This window comes from Cydia pomonella, chromosome 6 (genome assembly GCF_033807575.1).
Source record: "Cydia pomonella isolate Wapato2018A chromosome 6, ilCydPomo1, whole genome shotgun sequence".
Lineage (NCBI taxonomy): Eukaryota > Metazoa > Arthropoda > Insecta > Lepidoptera > Tortricidae > Cydia > Cydia pomonella.
Window position 1 is genome coordinate 10025573 of NC_084708.1, and position 18085 is coordinate 10043657.

Consider the following 18085-nt stretch of genomic DNA (forward strand, 5'->3'; position numbering starts at 1 on the left):
TCGTTTGTAATATCTATATATATGGTCGGGTCTATATTGCTGATGTGCAATGTCGTTAGTCTAATATAAGCTGTGATAACGCCGAGGGGTCACTATAAGTAAGTGCCTATTTATCTTTTCGGCTACACAGCGAATCCTTCAAAATCGTTTTGAAATTAGTCGTGATGAATGTAAACACCTAAGGTCTTAACAAAATTGCAGTAAAAAAATACGAGGCCCAGAATATCGTTTTAAATGGTTTTTTTTTATAATTATTTGTATGCCTACCTGCATCATAAAGTTAACATCCTCTTTGTTCGAAGACCGAGGTGGGGTTTCCTTTACTCTAGATGGTTTTTCCTCTTCTTTGCTTCTCGATAAACTTCTTCTTGTTTTCTCTTTTTCCTTTTCTAGGCTTGATTCTTTTTCGAAACTGTTTTGAGCTTTTAATAAGTTCATCTGCAACAGACCAATTTTCTTTTAAGTAGGTACTTGGCTAAACAAGTTTTTTAATTTAGTAGAACTTATTAAAATAGAGCTAATAGCTTTGGAAATCTAATTTTATTATAATTAGGGATATGTGAAAAGATACCATTTCCTCAATTAACTTTAATGCTTGGCGCGCAACCATGCGCTTTGATGATGACCTTTTAAGTTTATTTCTGGCCTCGCAACAGACTGAAGTGCTATGGGCGCTATGGCAGACAGTTCTAGCATCTTGACCCACTTTATATTGCTTTTATAGATTTTGTGTTTATTCAGTTATAATGTAAACACGTATAGACCAGCCGGTATTGTTTATAAGCTCAAATGATAAAAAATATATTCTCTTTCGTAAACGATTTGGAATTCTTAATGGATACTGTCTTCGCTCCTGTATTAAACGGACACTTTTATGACTATTATAAAAGTGATGTGATACATCCGGTCTCTTCCAAATAGTACCAGTTTTATCCCCTTGACGTGTAGTGTAGTAATAATTCTTGAAGCAGGCAGAGTCGTCAGAGTGGATAATAAAAATTTAAAAATACATAGGTAGAAGAGCAGGCATAATCTTGATTGTAAAACATCAAAAGAATGCCTAAGTACAGGCAGGTTTCAGGAATGTTATTCTTGTAGAAGTCTGGACTGGAGGAAAAATCTACATATTTTAATAACAACATAAGACACGTCGACTATATTTTCACTTTGGGGAAAATGTATATTTTCACTTTGGTGAAAATGGTAGTGTCAATAGAGAGCTGTCAAGTTTTGCTATTTCCTTAGGTATTCGAAAGCCGCCAGATGATAGTAGCAATTTTTCATGACGTCCCCGCTGTAAGATGCAATTTCGCGAGCTGTCATAAAGCAATGTCGAATAACGCTTCAGGATATTATTGTTACCTTGCGCACGCGTTCGGCTAGTGAATCATTCTTGTTGATGGTGAGACTGGCGGAGGCGGGCGCGGGCGGCGGCGACGGCGACGGCCGGCGCAGCGTCACCGTGTCTGCATAATACAAATTATTTATTACTTCTAAATAAAACCTAGTCTACAAGTTAAATAAATTCTGAATGTATCAAACAATTCAGACAATTTTTATAACGCTCATAAAAATCTTGACGTCAGACTTGCGAGGAAATGGAATTAGCAAGTTTGTTTTTCAGTGTACTTGAACATATGCTCCGCAATTATGAACAAATCAATCGATCCCAAGTCAGTACGTCAACAGAAGATAGAAATAGTCGTAGAAATAATTTTAAAATCCACCTGTAGTGACGGCGGTTTGGCCAGTGTCGAGGGTGGGCAGCGGCCCCGTGAGCCGCCGCTTGGGCAGCTTCAGGCTGACCGTCACAGCGTTGGTCGTCTCCTCCGCGGCAAGGTCCGGCGTCGACGTCCACGATGATTTCGGTTTACCGAACCCTGCAAAGAACGGCATTTGCTATTGGGCAGTGTTCTCGGAGTAGGGACTTAATAAGTTTTAAGTAGGAACTGATTTCATGGCTTTATATAGAAAATGCTGGGAATTATTCATTCAAAGCTCTCAACATAATTAAAATAATACAACACTTGTATTTTTTATATGAACGCAGTCTGACGAGCTTGGCCTAAAAAATAACATAAACAAAACTAAGAGACTTACAACTTCAACTTCTTTGAAATATAGTACAGTCAGCGTCAAATACTTTATAGCAACCAAAGTAGCCAAATAGTTCGGTACCTACACCATATATTTAGTATGGTGTACCGAACTATTTGGCCACTTTGACTGCTACAAAGTATTTGACGCTGACTGTACCATAGAACAGGTCAAGTCATTTAAATATTTAGGCAGCATAATTACTAGTGACTGCAGATGTATACAAGATATTACCACCAGAATAGCGATGGCTAAAAATCCATGGCACAAAATGGCACAAAAAAGTGCCTATTTAAAGCCCGAATATCAGGAAATATACGCAAGAGGCTCATAAAAGTGTACATCTGGAGCATAGCACTATACCAGGGGTGGCCAACAGGTCGATCGGTCGATCGCGACTGTTAGTCCAGTCGATCGTGGCAAGGCAAAAATATATAAATACGTAGACCAGTTTCATTTAAGGTTTCAAGAAGTATGTAATTGGTAGATCGCACAGGGTTTCGTTAGTAAACAGGAGATCTTGGGTCTAATCAAGTTGGCCACCCCTGCACCATACGGAAGCGAAACGTGGACAATGAGGCAACGTGATAGGGAAAGGCTGGAGGCTTTTGGCTTGAGGCGGATGTGGTGCTGGCGGTGAATGGCAAAGGTCAGTTGGACGGAGAAGAATACAAATGAAGAGGTTTTACGCATGGTAGAAGAGAATAGGAATTTGCTGATGAGATGAGAACCATAGAAAATAGAAGAGGAAAAATGCTCGGACACCTGCTACGACTCGACGAATTTATCAAAATATAATTGAAATGAGAGTTGAGGCAAGGAGTCGGAGGGGGAGACCAAGGAGAACTTACATAGATCAAGTTAAGGAAAAACTCAACGTCGTGTCGTATCAGGCTGTCAAGGAGAAGGCAGAGGATCGTCACACATGGAAATCGGTCCACCGACAAGAGTCTAACTCTTAAATACATATGATGATGACCAACTACTTGGAGTAAAATTACAAAAGCAATTACATTCTCTAGTTTTAATCGTAAGTTAGGTAGTCGTTAGTTATTATTGATTTCAAAAAGTACCTATGTTGTCACGAATATAAATATACACGGTGTAGTTAAAAAAAACTGTTAACTTCGGGGTATGGTTAAGTACATCTAAGGAAATTGAATCGCACAGTTAATTTTTAATTGGTTTTATTTTTCGTAAAAGAACACACCACGGACATTATATTTAAATCCTTCAAACAATTGAAAACTATGACATATCAATGGCATTTCGAATATCGATCTTCCGAGATACTACTTGCGTTTAGTAGCAAATGTATACTCGTAAACTCATACTAAATACTAATCAATATGCAAACGGGCCGTAACGCAAGTGAACGCGCTCGTAGTGGTCTTAACAGGTAATATTAAATTATTGATTATGTCCAAAATGCAGATAATTAGAATACCGGTTTCTTTGAGAAATTTACTTAATTTAAGCTCAGGAATGCGCCCGTGAAATTAACGGACTTAAAACAAATACCGTGTAATACTTAACCACACGCAAATAGTTTAAAGTTATGAAAGCTAGTGGCATTAATCGTCCCTCCTTAACCTGTATTTAATTAATTACAAGCTTAAGTAATTAAAGGTCGGCTGGCTCTATCGACCACGCCGATCCCTTTGACCCTTAACCCATTTATGAAATTATTTGGCTAGTGCACATATACGAGTAGTTGAGTACGTATCGTATTTATTCACCAAGGCAGGTTCTTTACTATAAGCAGTATATACCGATTAGAACGTGTGGTACTACTTCGAACAAAAAAAATAGCGAAAATTAGGTTTAAGCAGGTTTAAGCATGTTTGCTAAGGGGTGAACCGTCGCCGACGGGCAAATACTATTTATATTTTTATTACTGAAGTCATTTATTATGTTTTTTATTTTATTTTAGACTCTACAAGTGGCACTGCAATCTGGTTTTTGGATTGACGCTAAAATACTTCTTTATACATTTTCCTTCTCGGAATATGATACTAATTATACTCTCAAATATATTGTCAGTATTTTTGTAACACCTTGTATACTATAATGACCATAGGTGCCCATTATATTAGCTACGTGTGAAGTGCATGGTGGGGGTATAGCAAAGCGATCGCAGCGCATGCGGGGGTAAAATTTGGCAATAACAAAATTTAGCGTTTTTAACATTTCGTACAAATTATATGCACGAAATGGAATTATTAATTTACAATAACTCCTAAGATATTCATTTAAATTGTATGGTGTAAGGTACCGTTGTATAGGCGATTGACAAGACCATTGTATGAAATGCTTAATATAATTAAACGGACGTATTTAATTTAATAATGATTAATAATCTATTCATGTAGTAAATAGCTTTGCAAATACCACATATTATGGTTGCCATACGTCCTGTATATACGGGACTGTCACCGTATTTAAGTATCACGTCCCGTATTTTTTCCCGTCCCGTTTTTGTCCCGCTGCTGAATGCATATATAAATCTATTCCTCATTTATGTGAGTTAAAGCTATGTGAATACGTATTTGCATTTCGAACGAGAATTATAAAATATTCGAAGTTGGACTACAGGGTCTAAAGACATTCTTATACTGTGCTATAACAGGCTCCTATCTTTGTTTTGTACCTTTCTTGTTTGGTGTCTATACTCGTATAACCACCATAACGCTTGTATGTCAATAAAGATTGGCCGTATTTCGGTTTTTTGTCTGCTTTACGTTCAATATAACTTGACAATAGAGGCGTTCAGATATGTGTGAGACTGAGAACCTTGGCCACTCCAATATATCTGATAGCGACTGTACTAGGAACTTGGGCTAGTATTTTAATGTTTTCAATAGTTTACCCGTGGAGAAGGCGTCTTTCTTGGGCGGCTCCGTGCTAAGGTTGGTGGTGGACGCCCACCCTCGGCCCGTCCTCTCCCTGTCTGCGCCATTTTCCTCGTCACGGCCCCTGCAATAAATAACTCATTCAGCTGCTTGTAAGGTGCAGTAGGTTCAGTCAGCAGAGTTTTTGAAATATCGCAGCGCTTTTTTAGATCGAAAAGGGTGTAGCAGGATAGCCTAGGAAAAATTGCCCCCAGCGATTTTGGGCCGAAACTGTAATCAAACGATGCATTTTGTGGAGGTTATACTCTGCACAAAGTTTCATCCCTCTGTTACCCCCTGGGGGTGAAAAACACCCGATTAAGCCCAAAACTGTTTTAATTATTTTTTCCTAAACTATGAAAGTGACGAATTTCAAATTTCGTACAAATATTAATAAGACTAAAAGCTATGTGCTAAAGAAATATTAACCCCCTAACCATTTAAATTCTTGTAAAAAAAACAAAAATAAAAAAAGAATCACCCTGTATATCAAGTTTGGCTCATGGTACACAGACCATTTTTTTTTCAAAAATGTACCAATTTATATTCTATATTATATAAAAGTTTCATGGACCTACTCCAGAAGGAACATTGCGAAATTAAAATGAACGTACTATTTCGTAGCTACTAATCATTATACTCGTATCATGCTTAATACGCAACGTCTCGGACCCGAAACCAAAATAATTTTAAAAAACCGGCCAAGAGCATGTCGGGCCACGCTCAGTGTAGGGTTCCGTAGTTACTCTTCCGTCACAATAAGCTAAACTGGAGCTTAAAGTATAGTAAATTGTTAACCAAGGGATGAAACGGTACCTTTCACGCGAGTTAAACAAATAGGCAAATTTGCATAATCAGTACCTAATTAAAGTAAGTCTTTTTACTATGATGGGGAAACTTTTTGCGATAACTCAAAAACAGCTAAACTGATCATGTCCGCTATAGTTTTCATTTAATGTCTTTCTTAAGCTCTACTTCCACGATTTTTTTCATTTTTTTTGGACCTATGGTTCAAAAGTTAGAGGGGGGGACACATTTTTTTTTTCTTTCGGAGCGATTATCTCAGAATATATTTACTTTATCAAAAAATGTTTGTTGAAGACCCCTATTAGTTTTGAAATACCTTTCCAACGATACCCCACACTGTAGGATTGAAGCAAAAAACAAAAATTCACCTCCACTTTACGTGTAGGGGAGGTACCCTCAAAAAACGTAAATTTTTAGATTTTATTGTACGACTTTGTCGGTTTTATTGATTTATATATCCATGCCAAATTTCAGCTTTCTAGCACTAACGACCACGGAGCAAAGCCTCGGACAGACAGACAGACAGACAGGCAGACGGACATGGCGAAACTATAAGGGTTCCTAGTTGACTACGGAACCCTAAAAATGTTTTTATAAATACAAATGAGTTTGATTCATACTTCTTTATCCCCACCTTTTTCAAATCGGGCACGAGCAGCGGTCCGATCGCAAGCCATTGTTTATTAATAATGCAAGGCTCTTAGTGGGAGTTCAATGAATAGTACGCACCAAAGAGCCAATATATATTAATTTCGAAATGTTCCTTCTGGAGTAGGTCCATGAAACTTTTGTATCGTGTAGAATATAAACTGGTTCCTTTTTGAAAAAAAAAAATGGTGTGTGTACCATGAGCCAAACTTGATATACAGGTGATTCTTTTTTTATTTTTGTTTTTTTTTTACAAGAGTTTAAATGGTTAGGGGGTTAATATTTTTTTAGCACATAGATTTTAGTCTTATTAATATTTGTACAAAATTTGAAATTCGTCACTTTCATAGTTTAGGAAAAAATAATTAAAACAGTTTTGGGGTTAGTCGGGTGTTTTTCACCCCCAGGGGGTAACAGAGGGATGAAACTTTGTGCAGAGTATAACCTCCACAAAATGCATCGTTTGATTACAGTTTCGGCCCAAAATCGCTGGGGGCAATTTTTCCTAGGCTATCCTGCTACACCCTTTCACTAGCAATTTTGAGGCCTTTCTCTAGTAACATAATCGATACGAAATCTGGTTTCTTAAATTTCGCTTGATAGAAAAAAATCACAATAATAGGTCTAAAATAAAACGCACCTTAAAGATTTGTAACAATATTTGCCAAATGCTAAAAATATGAAAATGGTTCTAAAAATGCGCTATTTTATTTTTAATTGAACTCAACGTACTTTTTTTGTTAAAACTTACAATAAATAAAAATTCTAAAACATGATATCAGCGATCCCGGGCACTCACAACCGTCTCCCTCTTGCTTACGCACGGTGAGAGTGAGGGAAGAGCCTGTGTACTCACGGGGCCTTAGGAGTTGTCCATTAATCACGTCATACTTACGGATCGGATTCACAAACAAGCTATCTTTGACAAAAGGTACAAAATACAGTTATATGAGGACGACAACCACGAAGGACTCAATCTCCGGGAGCTGAGAATCTTCACTGATGGGTCCAAAACAGACAGCGGGTCGGGCTCCGGAACCTTCTCAGAAGACCTGAACATGTCAATCACCACACCGCTAGGAGCCCATAACTCGGTATTCCAAGCTGAGTGCATGGGCATCTTAAACGCGGCGGCTGCCATCATTGCAAGGAAGGTAGTAGGATCCTCCATCCGCATACTCTCCGACAGTAGAGCAGTCTTAATGGCTCTAAATAGCCATATAATTACATCCAAACTTATACACGAATGCCACGAACGACTAATGGAGGTATGTCATAATAATAATAAGATCACTTTACAATGGATCAAGGGACACAGTGGATCCCGGGGTAACGATGCTGCGGACGAGCTTGCCAGGCAAGGATCGGGTGCGGGGGCGATTGGTCCGGAACCGATTCTTCCGATACCGTTTAGCAAGGTACGCTCAATGCTGCTGGCACGTACAGGGAAACTACACACAGAACACTGGCTGAATCAGACTGGATGCAGACAGGCAAAAGAAGCCATGCCTGGCATCAACGGAAAGCTCACAAAGGCGCTCCTTCAACTAGGGAAGGTCCGACTGAGTATGGTAACCAGTGTCATAACAGGTCATGGACTATTTAACAAACATCTTTTCATAACAGGTGTCACAGACAGTCCCTTATGCCGAGGATGCATGGAGACAGAAGAAACAGCCTCTCACGTGGTGCTGGAATGCAGCGGAGTGGCCCCATACAGGGCAAAACATCTCGGATCCCCGAGAGACCTCCCTGAGGTCCTACTCAACATCAAAGGTTTGATAGGATTCCTCGAGGAGTTGGGCTGGCAAGAGTAGCCAACCCTCCACCCCCCCTTGTCACGCAAAATAGGCGCCAGTCGTCGAGTTGCGGAAAATCGCCCGAACTACAATACAATACAATACACGTCATACTTTTTGGCTACTTTTTGACAAGTGGTGATATTTTCAGGACCCCCTCTCCTCCTATTAGTACGGTCGCCAAATCTCAAAAGCCCTCTAGAAACACGATTTAATTGACTCGGCTCGGCCTTACCCACAACCGGTATCAATGTGTTCAGACAGTTCTCCTGATCACCGTACATGCGGTAGTAAAGCGGAAAAATGGTGGAGGGGATAGTAATGACGTCACAAAGATGGCGGCCGGACCTATTCTTTTTGGCGGTGTATCTCGAAAACCACTTAACCGATTTTAATCATCGAGGTGTCAAATAATAGCTTATATTATGGAGATTATTTCCTTTTCTACAAACATTTACGTGAAACCTATAGGAAAAAAAATAATCACAAAAAACAGTTTTTTTATAAAATTATTCTTTTTAATTTTGTAAAAATCTCCGTAAATATTAGCATTTCGCAAATTTTGTTTAATATAAAACATATTGCTTCATTATCAAGGAATATAATGAGCCTTAAAACATACAGATCGAGTAATAAACAATGAAGCTACACTCATTTATTTGCGCATGGGTAACGATAACTGGCTTTTACCGGTCGAAACTGTGGTGACTGTTACGATACGTATTGAATGGAATTTATAGAGTATCGGTTTTAATTACTGAAATTATAATGACAATTATAAAAACCAGACACAATAATGTTACCTTACTTCGACGTTTAGTCTCTTTTTTCGTCTTAATCATAGGTAGGTACATATTTCTTTTTACTTAAAAATTTTATACAGGGTGAACTTTTAACCACCAGTCATACTCTGCGCAGCGACTTTATAGGTCATACTGAACAACTTTTACTATTAGTAGTCCCCAAGCCGCTCCGAGGCCAGATTTAATTGACTCAGCTCGGCCTTACCCACAACCGGTATCAATGTGTTCGGGCGTTTCTCCTGATCACCGTACATGCGGTAGTAAAGCGGAAAAATGGTGGGAGGGGATAGTAATGACGTCACAAAGATGGCGTCCGGACCTATTCTTTTTGGCGGTGTATCTCGAAAACCACTTAACCGATTGTATTCATCGAGGTGTCAACTAATAGCTTATATTATGGAGATTATTTCCTTTTTACAAACATTTACGTGAAACCTATAGGAAAATAATAATCACAAAAAACATTTTTTTTTATACATTTGGTTGGTAGGTTTGTCTTATGTTTTAAAGCAGTAAAATCTTTCAAGTCGAAACACAGTATAAATATACATTTTGTTGTCTAATCTAAAAGTATGATGTTCATTGTTTAAGACTGATTAGTGATTACTGAATTAAATAACATGCTATTTGTTATTTTTGTTTTATTTTTTAAATCAGGTATTAATTTATTCACTATGTATCACTATACAGGCAAAATGTGTATCATAGTTGGTCTGTAAGTACTTACTACTTGTGTCGAATATAGGTATAAGATGAAATTTTAACCACCAGCCATACTCTGCGCAGTGACTTTACAGGTCATACTGAACAACTTTTATTATGGGACCAATGCCGAATCACGCAAGAAAATTTGGATCTGGAATGACACCCACTGGCTGTGCCCTACCACACAAAGCGAGATGACATTCACAATGCCCATACCTCTCTTTTGGACGTAGTTTAAGGACGTACCCGGGTCCATGACGCATGCTCGCCACACCGCTGCTTAAAATAAGCTGACGCACCGTAAATTGAACTGCGTAAAAATCGCAAAAAATATTACACGGAGATCTTATGGCAGACACCGTACCGGTGACGTAAAAGACGCAACTGTTTTGCGAACAAAAAAGATTCGCGTGAAGCACGTCACTGCGATTCCGTACCGTCACCGTTTTTTAAACAGCGGTGTGGGGAGCATGCGTCAAAAACGGTACGCATACGACGCGTCACTGCGATTCCGTATCGTGACCGTTTTTTAAGCTGCGGTCTGGTCGCACCTTGTATTGTATTGTATTGTATTCGGGCGATTTTTCCGCAACTTGACGACTTGCGCCTATTTTGCGTGATATGTTGGGGGTGGGCTAGTCCTGCCAGCCCAGCTCCTCGAGGAATCCTATCAAACCTTTGATGTTGAGTAGGACCTCGGGGAGGTCTCTCGGAGATCTGAGATGTTTAGCCCTGTATGGAGTCACTCCGCTGCATTCCAGCACCACGTGAGAGGCTGTTTCTTCTGTCTCCATGCAACCTCGGCACAGGGGACTGTCTGTGACACCTGTTGTGAAAAGATGTTTGTTAAATAGTCCATGACCTGTTATGACACTGGTTACCATACTCAGTCGGACCTTCCCTAGTTGCAGGAGCGCCCTTGTGAGTTTTCCGTTGATGCCAGGCATGGCTTCTTTTGCCTGTCTGCATCCAGTCTGGTTCAGCCAGTGTTCTGTGTGTAGTTTCCCTGTACGTGCCAGCAGCATTGAGCGTACCTTGCTAAATGGTATCGGAAGAATCGGTTCCGGACCAATCGCCCCCGCATTCGATCCTTGCCTGGCAAGCTCGTCCGCAGCATCGTTACCTCGGGATCCACTGTGTCCCTTGATCCATTGTAGGGTGATCTTGTTATTATGACATACCTCCATTAGTCGTTCGTGGCATTCGTGTATAAGTTTGGATGTAACTATATGGCTATTTAGAGCCATTAAGACTGCTCTACTGTCGGAGAGTATGCGGATGGAGGATCCTACTACCTTCCTTGCAGTGATGGCAGCCGCCGCGTTTATGATGCCCATGCACTCAGCTTGGAATACCGAGTTATGGGCTCCTAGCGGAGTGGTGATCGACATGTTCAGGTCTTCTGAGAAGGTTCCAGAGCCCGATCCGCTGTCTGTTTTGGACCCATCAGTAAAGATTCTCAGCTCCCGGGGATTGAGTCCTTCATGATTGTCGTCCTCATATAACTGTATTTTGTACCTTTTATCGAAGATAGCTTGTTTGTGAATCCGGTCCGTGCCTGACCTAAGCACTGGAAATTCGTCATACACCTTTTCCAGGCCTTTTGTGTGAAGAGCTCCTGTGATGTTAGACCATATATTGAGGGTTCGCAACCTTACCGCTGAGAGACTGGCCTCTTGCTGTATGTGTAGGTGCAGCGGTGGAAGGTTTAGCATGACCTCCATGGCTGCAGTCGGGGTAGACCTCGTGCAGCCAGTGGTGGCCGCGCATGCGAGCCTTTGAAGTCTTTGTAGTTTGTCTCGTACGTTGCCTAGGTTTGTTCTTGGCCACCAAACCAGAGCACCGTAACAGAGTAAGGGGCGGATTATCGTCTTATAGAGCCAGAGGGTAATTTTCGGGTTGAGTCCCCACCTCTTACCAATCATCCTTCTGCACTGCCAGAAGACAACTCCCGCCTTGTCTATCCGTTTGTTGATGTGGTTGTTCCAATTGAGTTTATTGTCGAGAGTTAGTCCTAAGTACTTAACTTCATCGGACAGCTGTAGCTCAGTTTGGAAAAGTGTTGGTCTGGTAAAGTTGGTCGCACCTTTATATGGGACAGTCAAAATTTTTTTCGCGATTTCGGAATTGGTCCCATAGTAAAAGTTGTTAAGTATGACCTATAAAGTCGCTGCGCAGAGTATGACTGGTGGTTAAAAGTTCACCCTGTATAAAATTTTTAAGTAAAAAGAAATATGTACCTACCTATGATTAAGACGAAAAAAGAGACTAAACGTCGAAGTAAGGTAACATTATTGTGTCTGGTTTTTATAATTTTAATTATAATTTCAGTAATTAAAACCGATACTCTATAAATTCCATTCAATACGTATCGTAACAGTCACCACAGTTTCGACCGGTAAAAGCCAGTTATCGTTACCCATGCGCAAATAAATGAGTGTAGCTTCATTGTTTATTACTCGATCTGTATGTTTTAAGGCTCATTATATTCCTTGATAATGAAGCAATATGTTTTATATTAACGGAGATTTTTACAAAATAAAAAATAATAATTTTATAAAAAAACTGTTTTTTGTGATTATTTTTTTTCCTATAGGTTTCACGTAAATGTTTGTAGAAATGGAAGTAATCTCCATAATATAAGCTATTATTTGACACCTCGATGATTAAAATCGGTTAAGTGGTTTTCGAGATACACCGCCAAAAAGAATAGGTCCGGCCGCCATCTTTGTGACGTCATTACTATCCCCTCCACCATTTTTCCGCTTTACTACCGCATGTACGGTGATCAGGAGAACTGTCCGAACACATTGATACCGGTTGTGGGTAAGGCCGAGCTGAGTCAATTAAATCTGGCCTCGGAGCGGCTTGGCGACCGTACTATATCCAATATGACGTGTATTTTTTTGTTAACTACTTACTTATACCTACACAAAGAGCGTTACTTAAAAAATCTTATGATTTTGAACACGATTTTAACATTTTTCTCACAACATATTAGTATTAACGTTAATATTAAATACCGCTCTAAATGTTTTTTTTTGTTTTTATCCTCCGCCCTTGGTGAACATTGGTGATTTTTTGTAGACCCCCTTCTCCCTTACTTAGTATGACGTGGCCGCGTGCTCGACACGGCTGTGGGCTGGCGTTTGGTCAGTCATAGTTATTTGTTTTTCAAGTTGTTGTTCAACCTCTCGAGCTAATATTGGTAACCAGACAAGCGAAAGCTTCCAAAATTAAACCACGAGCGTATCGAATGGTTCGAAAAGTGGAAACTTGAACGTTGCGAGGGTTTCTCTAGCCACGAGGGTGAAACAAATTTTGCTCCCGTCCGAGTGCAACAACATTTTTTACCACACCAACCTTAAGAAAATACTAAGTGGAAAACGGTACAAATAAAATTAAAATGAACGTTAATAAATATTTATCATTAAAAATCATCACTTAAAAGTCAATTCTACCAGCCTACTTGAAGAAACAACTCAACATTTGTATCAGATTACTTTGCCACTCTTGTAGATAAAATTCAACTTTCTAATCGGTTATCAAGAATAAAGATCCTTAACGAGCTGGTGTTTGGAAATAGTCGATTGTTAACTACCTCGGCAGAAATGCATTCATTTTTTTCAAAATTCATCCCTTGGCTAACAATCTACTATTGTCCGACAAGCGTACTACGAAAATGAAGGTGTATTCCCAATATCCCCATTTGTCACTACGTGACCGCCGCCATACATGAGGCGGGGAAAAATAGGAATGATTTATATGAAGCGCCTATTCCCATCTATGCCCAGCGGAGACAAATGGGAATACACCAAAAGGAAGACTGATGTCATAATAAAATAGGTAAGAGCGCGTTTATGAAAACATAAAATAAGAGACTGTAGGTAAGCCGTTTGGGCTCAGCACTCGTCGGTGACGGTGTATAGTGTATGAGTCAGTCTAGAATGGCTCCCTAACAGTTGCAACTTACAACAACGCTACTCAGACAGTAAAAAAAAATCTTGTAAAGGTTATATTGAAAGCGCTTATCAAAACTTTTTGGAGATAGAAATTGCCTTAAGCCCCTCTTAAGAGCTTTAAGTTACTTACTTTCAGGCTGCCACGTTACGTAGTCAAATATGATTAAGCAAGAGCAACGGTAAAGCAACGGAACCAATAATTATCTCGAAGTATATGTAAGCTTACGGCAACGCCTAAACGATCCTAGTGATCGACGTAAGGGGGCTAACAAACACTCCCTCAGGATTTGCAAACTCGGCACAGCAGCAATCGAAGTCCAAAAGTTTTATGACCAAGCGAACGCCTAGCGCGAGCTTGTCTCCGTGAGCTCCGTTTCAGCTTGGGCCAAAAATGCTTTCGTAGGTCCGGTCGTTCTTCTCTGCCGGATAAATCGCAATTTTATGAGCAAGTATGATAATTTTATGCGTTTTGTTGTCGATTTAGGTCCTGGAAATTTTTCTACACTTGGTTCGCTCACTACTAGGGCTTGCAATTCGAATATTCGAATTTGTCGAAGTTAGTTATTTTTATCTAGAAATATTGAAATCTACTAAATTAAGCGGATTTCTGCAAAATATCATTAGTGTTTGCAATATGTGAAAGTAGTTTTTGAATAAAACAATAATAAACCGATTTCTCGTTCATTTTCTTATTTCTTTATAATATTCGAATAAACGAATATCGAATACCTGAAAGTTTCGAATATTTGCAATCCCTACTCACTACTACTTAGTTATATGCAGTACGTAACTATGTACGTACCTATTGGTTCATTTTTTGTGTAGGTATTCATTTCAGATGTTCCTTCGTGCCAAAGCAAATTGCGCGCAGCAGGAATTGAGTTTTCAGCCTACTGATCAATCGATAGTTGATAATATCGCTGTATCGGTTGGGTGAAAAATCTGTCGAAATGTGGAGGTGATCGCCACGATGTTAAGATTATAAACAGTAGATAATAACTATTGTAACCCAAATTGTCGTTGACACTGCACTAGTGTCATACTTAAGATCTTACTTGATTAAATGTTGTATAAACATTCTTTTCTAGGGGATGTACTTATTACTTTTTCATTTCTCATGCTCCGTAAGTGTGTCGTTGTTGTTCTAAAAAGTGTTCACGATAAGCAATCAACATTTTGGTTTATATATATAATAAAGTAAATAAATACTGCGATATTAAGAACTATAATGCAGGTGAAGCTAAAACAACAGTTATGTCTTGGTTAAAACATCTTAGTTATAATGAAACAGAACAACTATTGAAGGTTAATGATTGGTAAAATCAATGGTTTAACTTCTCGTTAGGCTTTGTTAGCGGTAAAGTTTGCCTTCAATTTCGCTTAGTAATATTACACACTTAAACACACACACACCACAAACACACCACACACACAATTGCTGTCTACAACGGTTAATAATATAAATTCGTGTAATAATTTTACTCTACCTAAATTGTGATCGTTCCTATTTAGTTTAAGCCTGTTATTAGTATCAAAAATGTTTTACTATTAGTAACCTATTATAAAACCAAAACTTCAGCGTAGGATGTAATTCAAATTAGTATTGTTTTCAATCTGACTCCACAACACAGGCATAGCCTAGTGTGGCAGTCATAGGTTAAGGAAATCTTGTAAAAAAAAATTTTTTGGTAAATAAACTATTTTTTTTTATTATTTATTTAAATGGATTTGTTGTACAATTTCCATTCTGAAAATTAGCTCCCCATTCCATAAATAACGATATTTTTACCTCAATTGATAATTTAACGTACCCCCAAGAAATACTACTTAGCTTATACTCAGCCTTGTTTTTTTAAATGCACATGTATTTTAATTTCCTGGTGGAGAGTTTCTTTCTTTCTAAGTAGAGTGTTTAACGCGGGTGAAAGGAACCATTTGAGTCTCGAACTATTGGCGCTTTCATTGCGTTCGAGCGCCTAACTACCTCGATAGAAATGGGTGCCTTTCATCCCTTAGTTACAATCTACTATAGGAATTACTAACATTTGTATCATCTATAAGAAACACCTGTAATATAACTGCGTCAAACTTCATGATTCTTTTTTCCGCTCATATCTGTTTGAACTTTTATGTACTTTATAATGACATGTATGGTCCATTAATGAAACTGTGTGCAGTATTAGAACAGAAAAGAGAAGTTTACATTAATTAGGCCACATCGCTAAAAGAATGCTTAGGTTTCTGAGAACGCAAATCTATTTACGTAAAAATTACACAAGCATTTTTCAAAATCAAATTTCATTTCAGCAATCCAGTATTACTTATTTACCATTCTTATCCGTCTTACTAGACTTTTGGGACCCGTGGAGGATATTTTTGTGTTCATTAACCTTACCTGTATTCATCCATAAAGAGTTAACAAAAATATTGGGAAGAAAAACCTGCCCTGAAAGCATGATGATTAATTTTGGCCCATGAGTACTGATTACGAAAGGTAGACTGTGCGTATGGTGCGTTAATCCGTCACTGCTGCCGAGCGCAATGCAAACAATTCGTAAAGACGCTCGGGAATTTGGAAATGTGCCACATCCTCTTTTTGTTTCAATGAAAATGGCAGAAAAATAATCATGAAAATGGATAACTTACGTAGATTACCGCTGTATACGAATTGTGTACCGATCGATTGTTGTTTTGTAAAGTAGGTTGGTTGGTCCATTTTATACCAAACAAACACGAAGTAAGTGAATTATACCCATGGGATATCCGACATCCGTTTCATAATTTAAGTGACAGAGTAATACTCTACGAGGAAGCGCTGGTGGCCTAGCGGTAAGAGCGTGCGACTAGCAATCTGGAGGTCGCGGGTTTAAACCCCGGCTCGTACCAATTTGATACTTACCAGTCTCTTTTCGGTGAAGGAAAACATCGCGAAGAAACCGGACTAATCCCAATAAGGCCTAGTTTACCCTCTGGGTTGTAAGGTCAGATGGCAGTCGCTTTCGTAAAAACTAGTGCCTACGCCAAATCTTGGGATTAGTTGTCAAGCGGACCCCAGGCTCCCATGAGCCGTGGCTAAATGCCGGAACAACGCGAGGAGAAAAAAAAAAGTGATGCTCTACCAGGGAGGCTATTTAAATTGAGAAAGTGACATGGTCAGAATATGTTCAGGTTTTTGGTTACCTATTTTTGTGATATGTGTTATGTTATGAGGCAATTGTTACTATCAACTATCATTTTTTTAAGATGACAGATCTTTGGTATAATTAGATCTTTTGGAAAGTTTGAGAGTTCGGCCGTGACGTCGTCATTTATCACAAAAGATGTTTAAGTATGCAAACTTTCTTCTGTCACGTTCTTGTATCAAATAGGCCCCTCTCAGTCATTCACACCATAACATTCCTACACTGCTAATGCCGTTAAGCCGCCTGCAGTGTCCTATTCGGCCGAAAGGAAGGTGAAGAGCCTTCGAGAACCTGTTCACAAGGACCAATACAGCCAACTCTAAGGGAATCGCGATGCGCAAACATGGTTTCAAAAAAGTGGAGAAGACGAAGCCAAGTCGTCAGAATCAGAGCGGTACTACGTCTTGAAACACCGACGAGCTGTATGTAACCCCTTTACACTACCTTACGAAGGTCGAGGACATCGTAACGTATCTATGTCATGAGGATCGCGATGTTGGAATCTCGATACAATGTGAATTTCATATGTTAATTTTATTTGACACTGACATATTCGCTAACGTCTTCGTAACTTACTTGTTGTACATCTCGCTCGCACAAATATTCCAGGGCGAGCGAGATGCACAGATAAGTCACGTACGCGCTAGCGAATATGTCAGTGTCAAACTCCCGGTAAGGCTAATGGTGATGAAAACCACGGACGATATGTAGAACTCCCAACTTATAATTAATTGGGTGCACTGATATATTTGAAATCGGTGCCAAGTTAAATAGTATAACAATACCGATCAAAAATCGACAACGTCACCGTACGCCAGACCGTCAACATCCCCTGAGGATGCGTCGTAGAGAGGCGAAAACACGTGTCGAGTTTTGTACTTTTGGTGGTGGTTTTTTATATTTATTTGCGTATTTATATTTGCGGTGGGAGGGTGGATTAATTGCATGTAAAAAAATCGTAAGTTAGTATACCGGGTTGGTATTGGCACTGATTAACTAGCACGTTATCTTTTCGCGGATTAGCAAAGTAATATTTTTGTTTTAATTATGCTATTGATTTCCGCAAAGTATCGTCTGATTCTTTTCATTACCTCCATGTAGATAGCCTTTGAATTGGTTTATACTATATTGTCTGGATAAGGGACGGGAAATAGCTCTGTCCCTATCCCACACTTGCGTGCTATGGACAGT

At 39.2% G+C, this 18085-nt stretch overlaps 1 protein-coding gene across 3 annotated transcripts in view; it reads right to left on the minus strand.

The window, feature by feature from the left end:
* Window positions 1-18085, minus strand: part of LOC133518909 (restin homolog) — a 49347-nt gene that overhangs the window by 20928 nt on the left and 10334 nt on the right. For all 3 annotated transcript variants that reach the window (XM_061852690.1, XM_061852689.1, XM_061852688.1), the window contains exons 2-5: window positions 4967-5073; window positions 1728-1880; window positions 1363-1466; window positions 268-438 (exon numbers count right to left, since the gene is read on the minus strand). In XM_061852690.1, the coding sequence (XP_061708674.1) occupies window positions 268-438; window positions 1363-1466; window positions 1728-1880; window positions 4967-5073 (535 nt within the window). The remainder of the gene's footprint in view (window positions 1-267; window positions 439-1362; window positions 1467-1727; window positions 1881-4966; window positions 5074-18085) is intronic.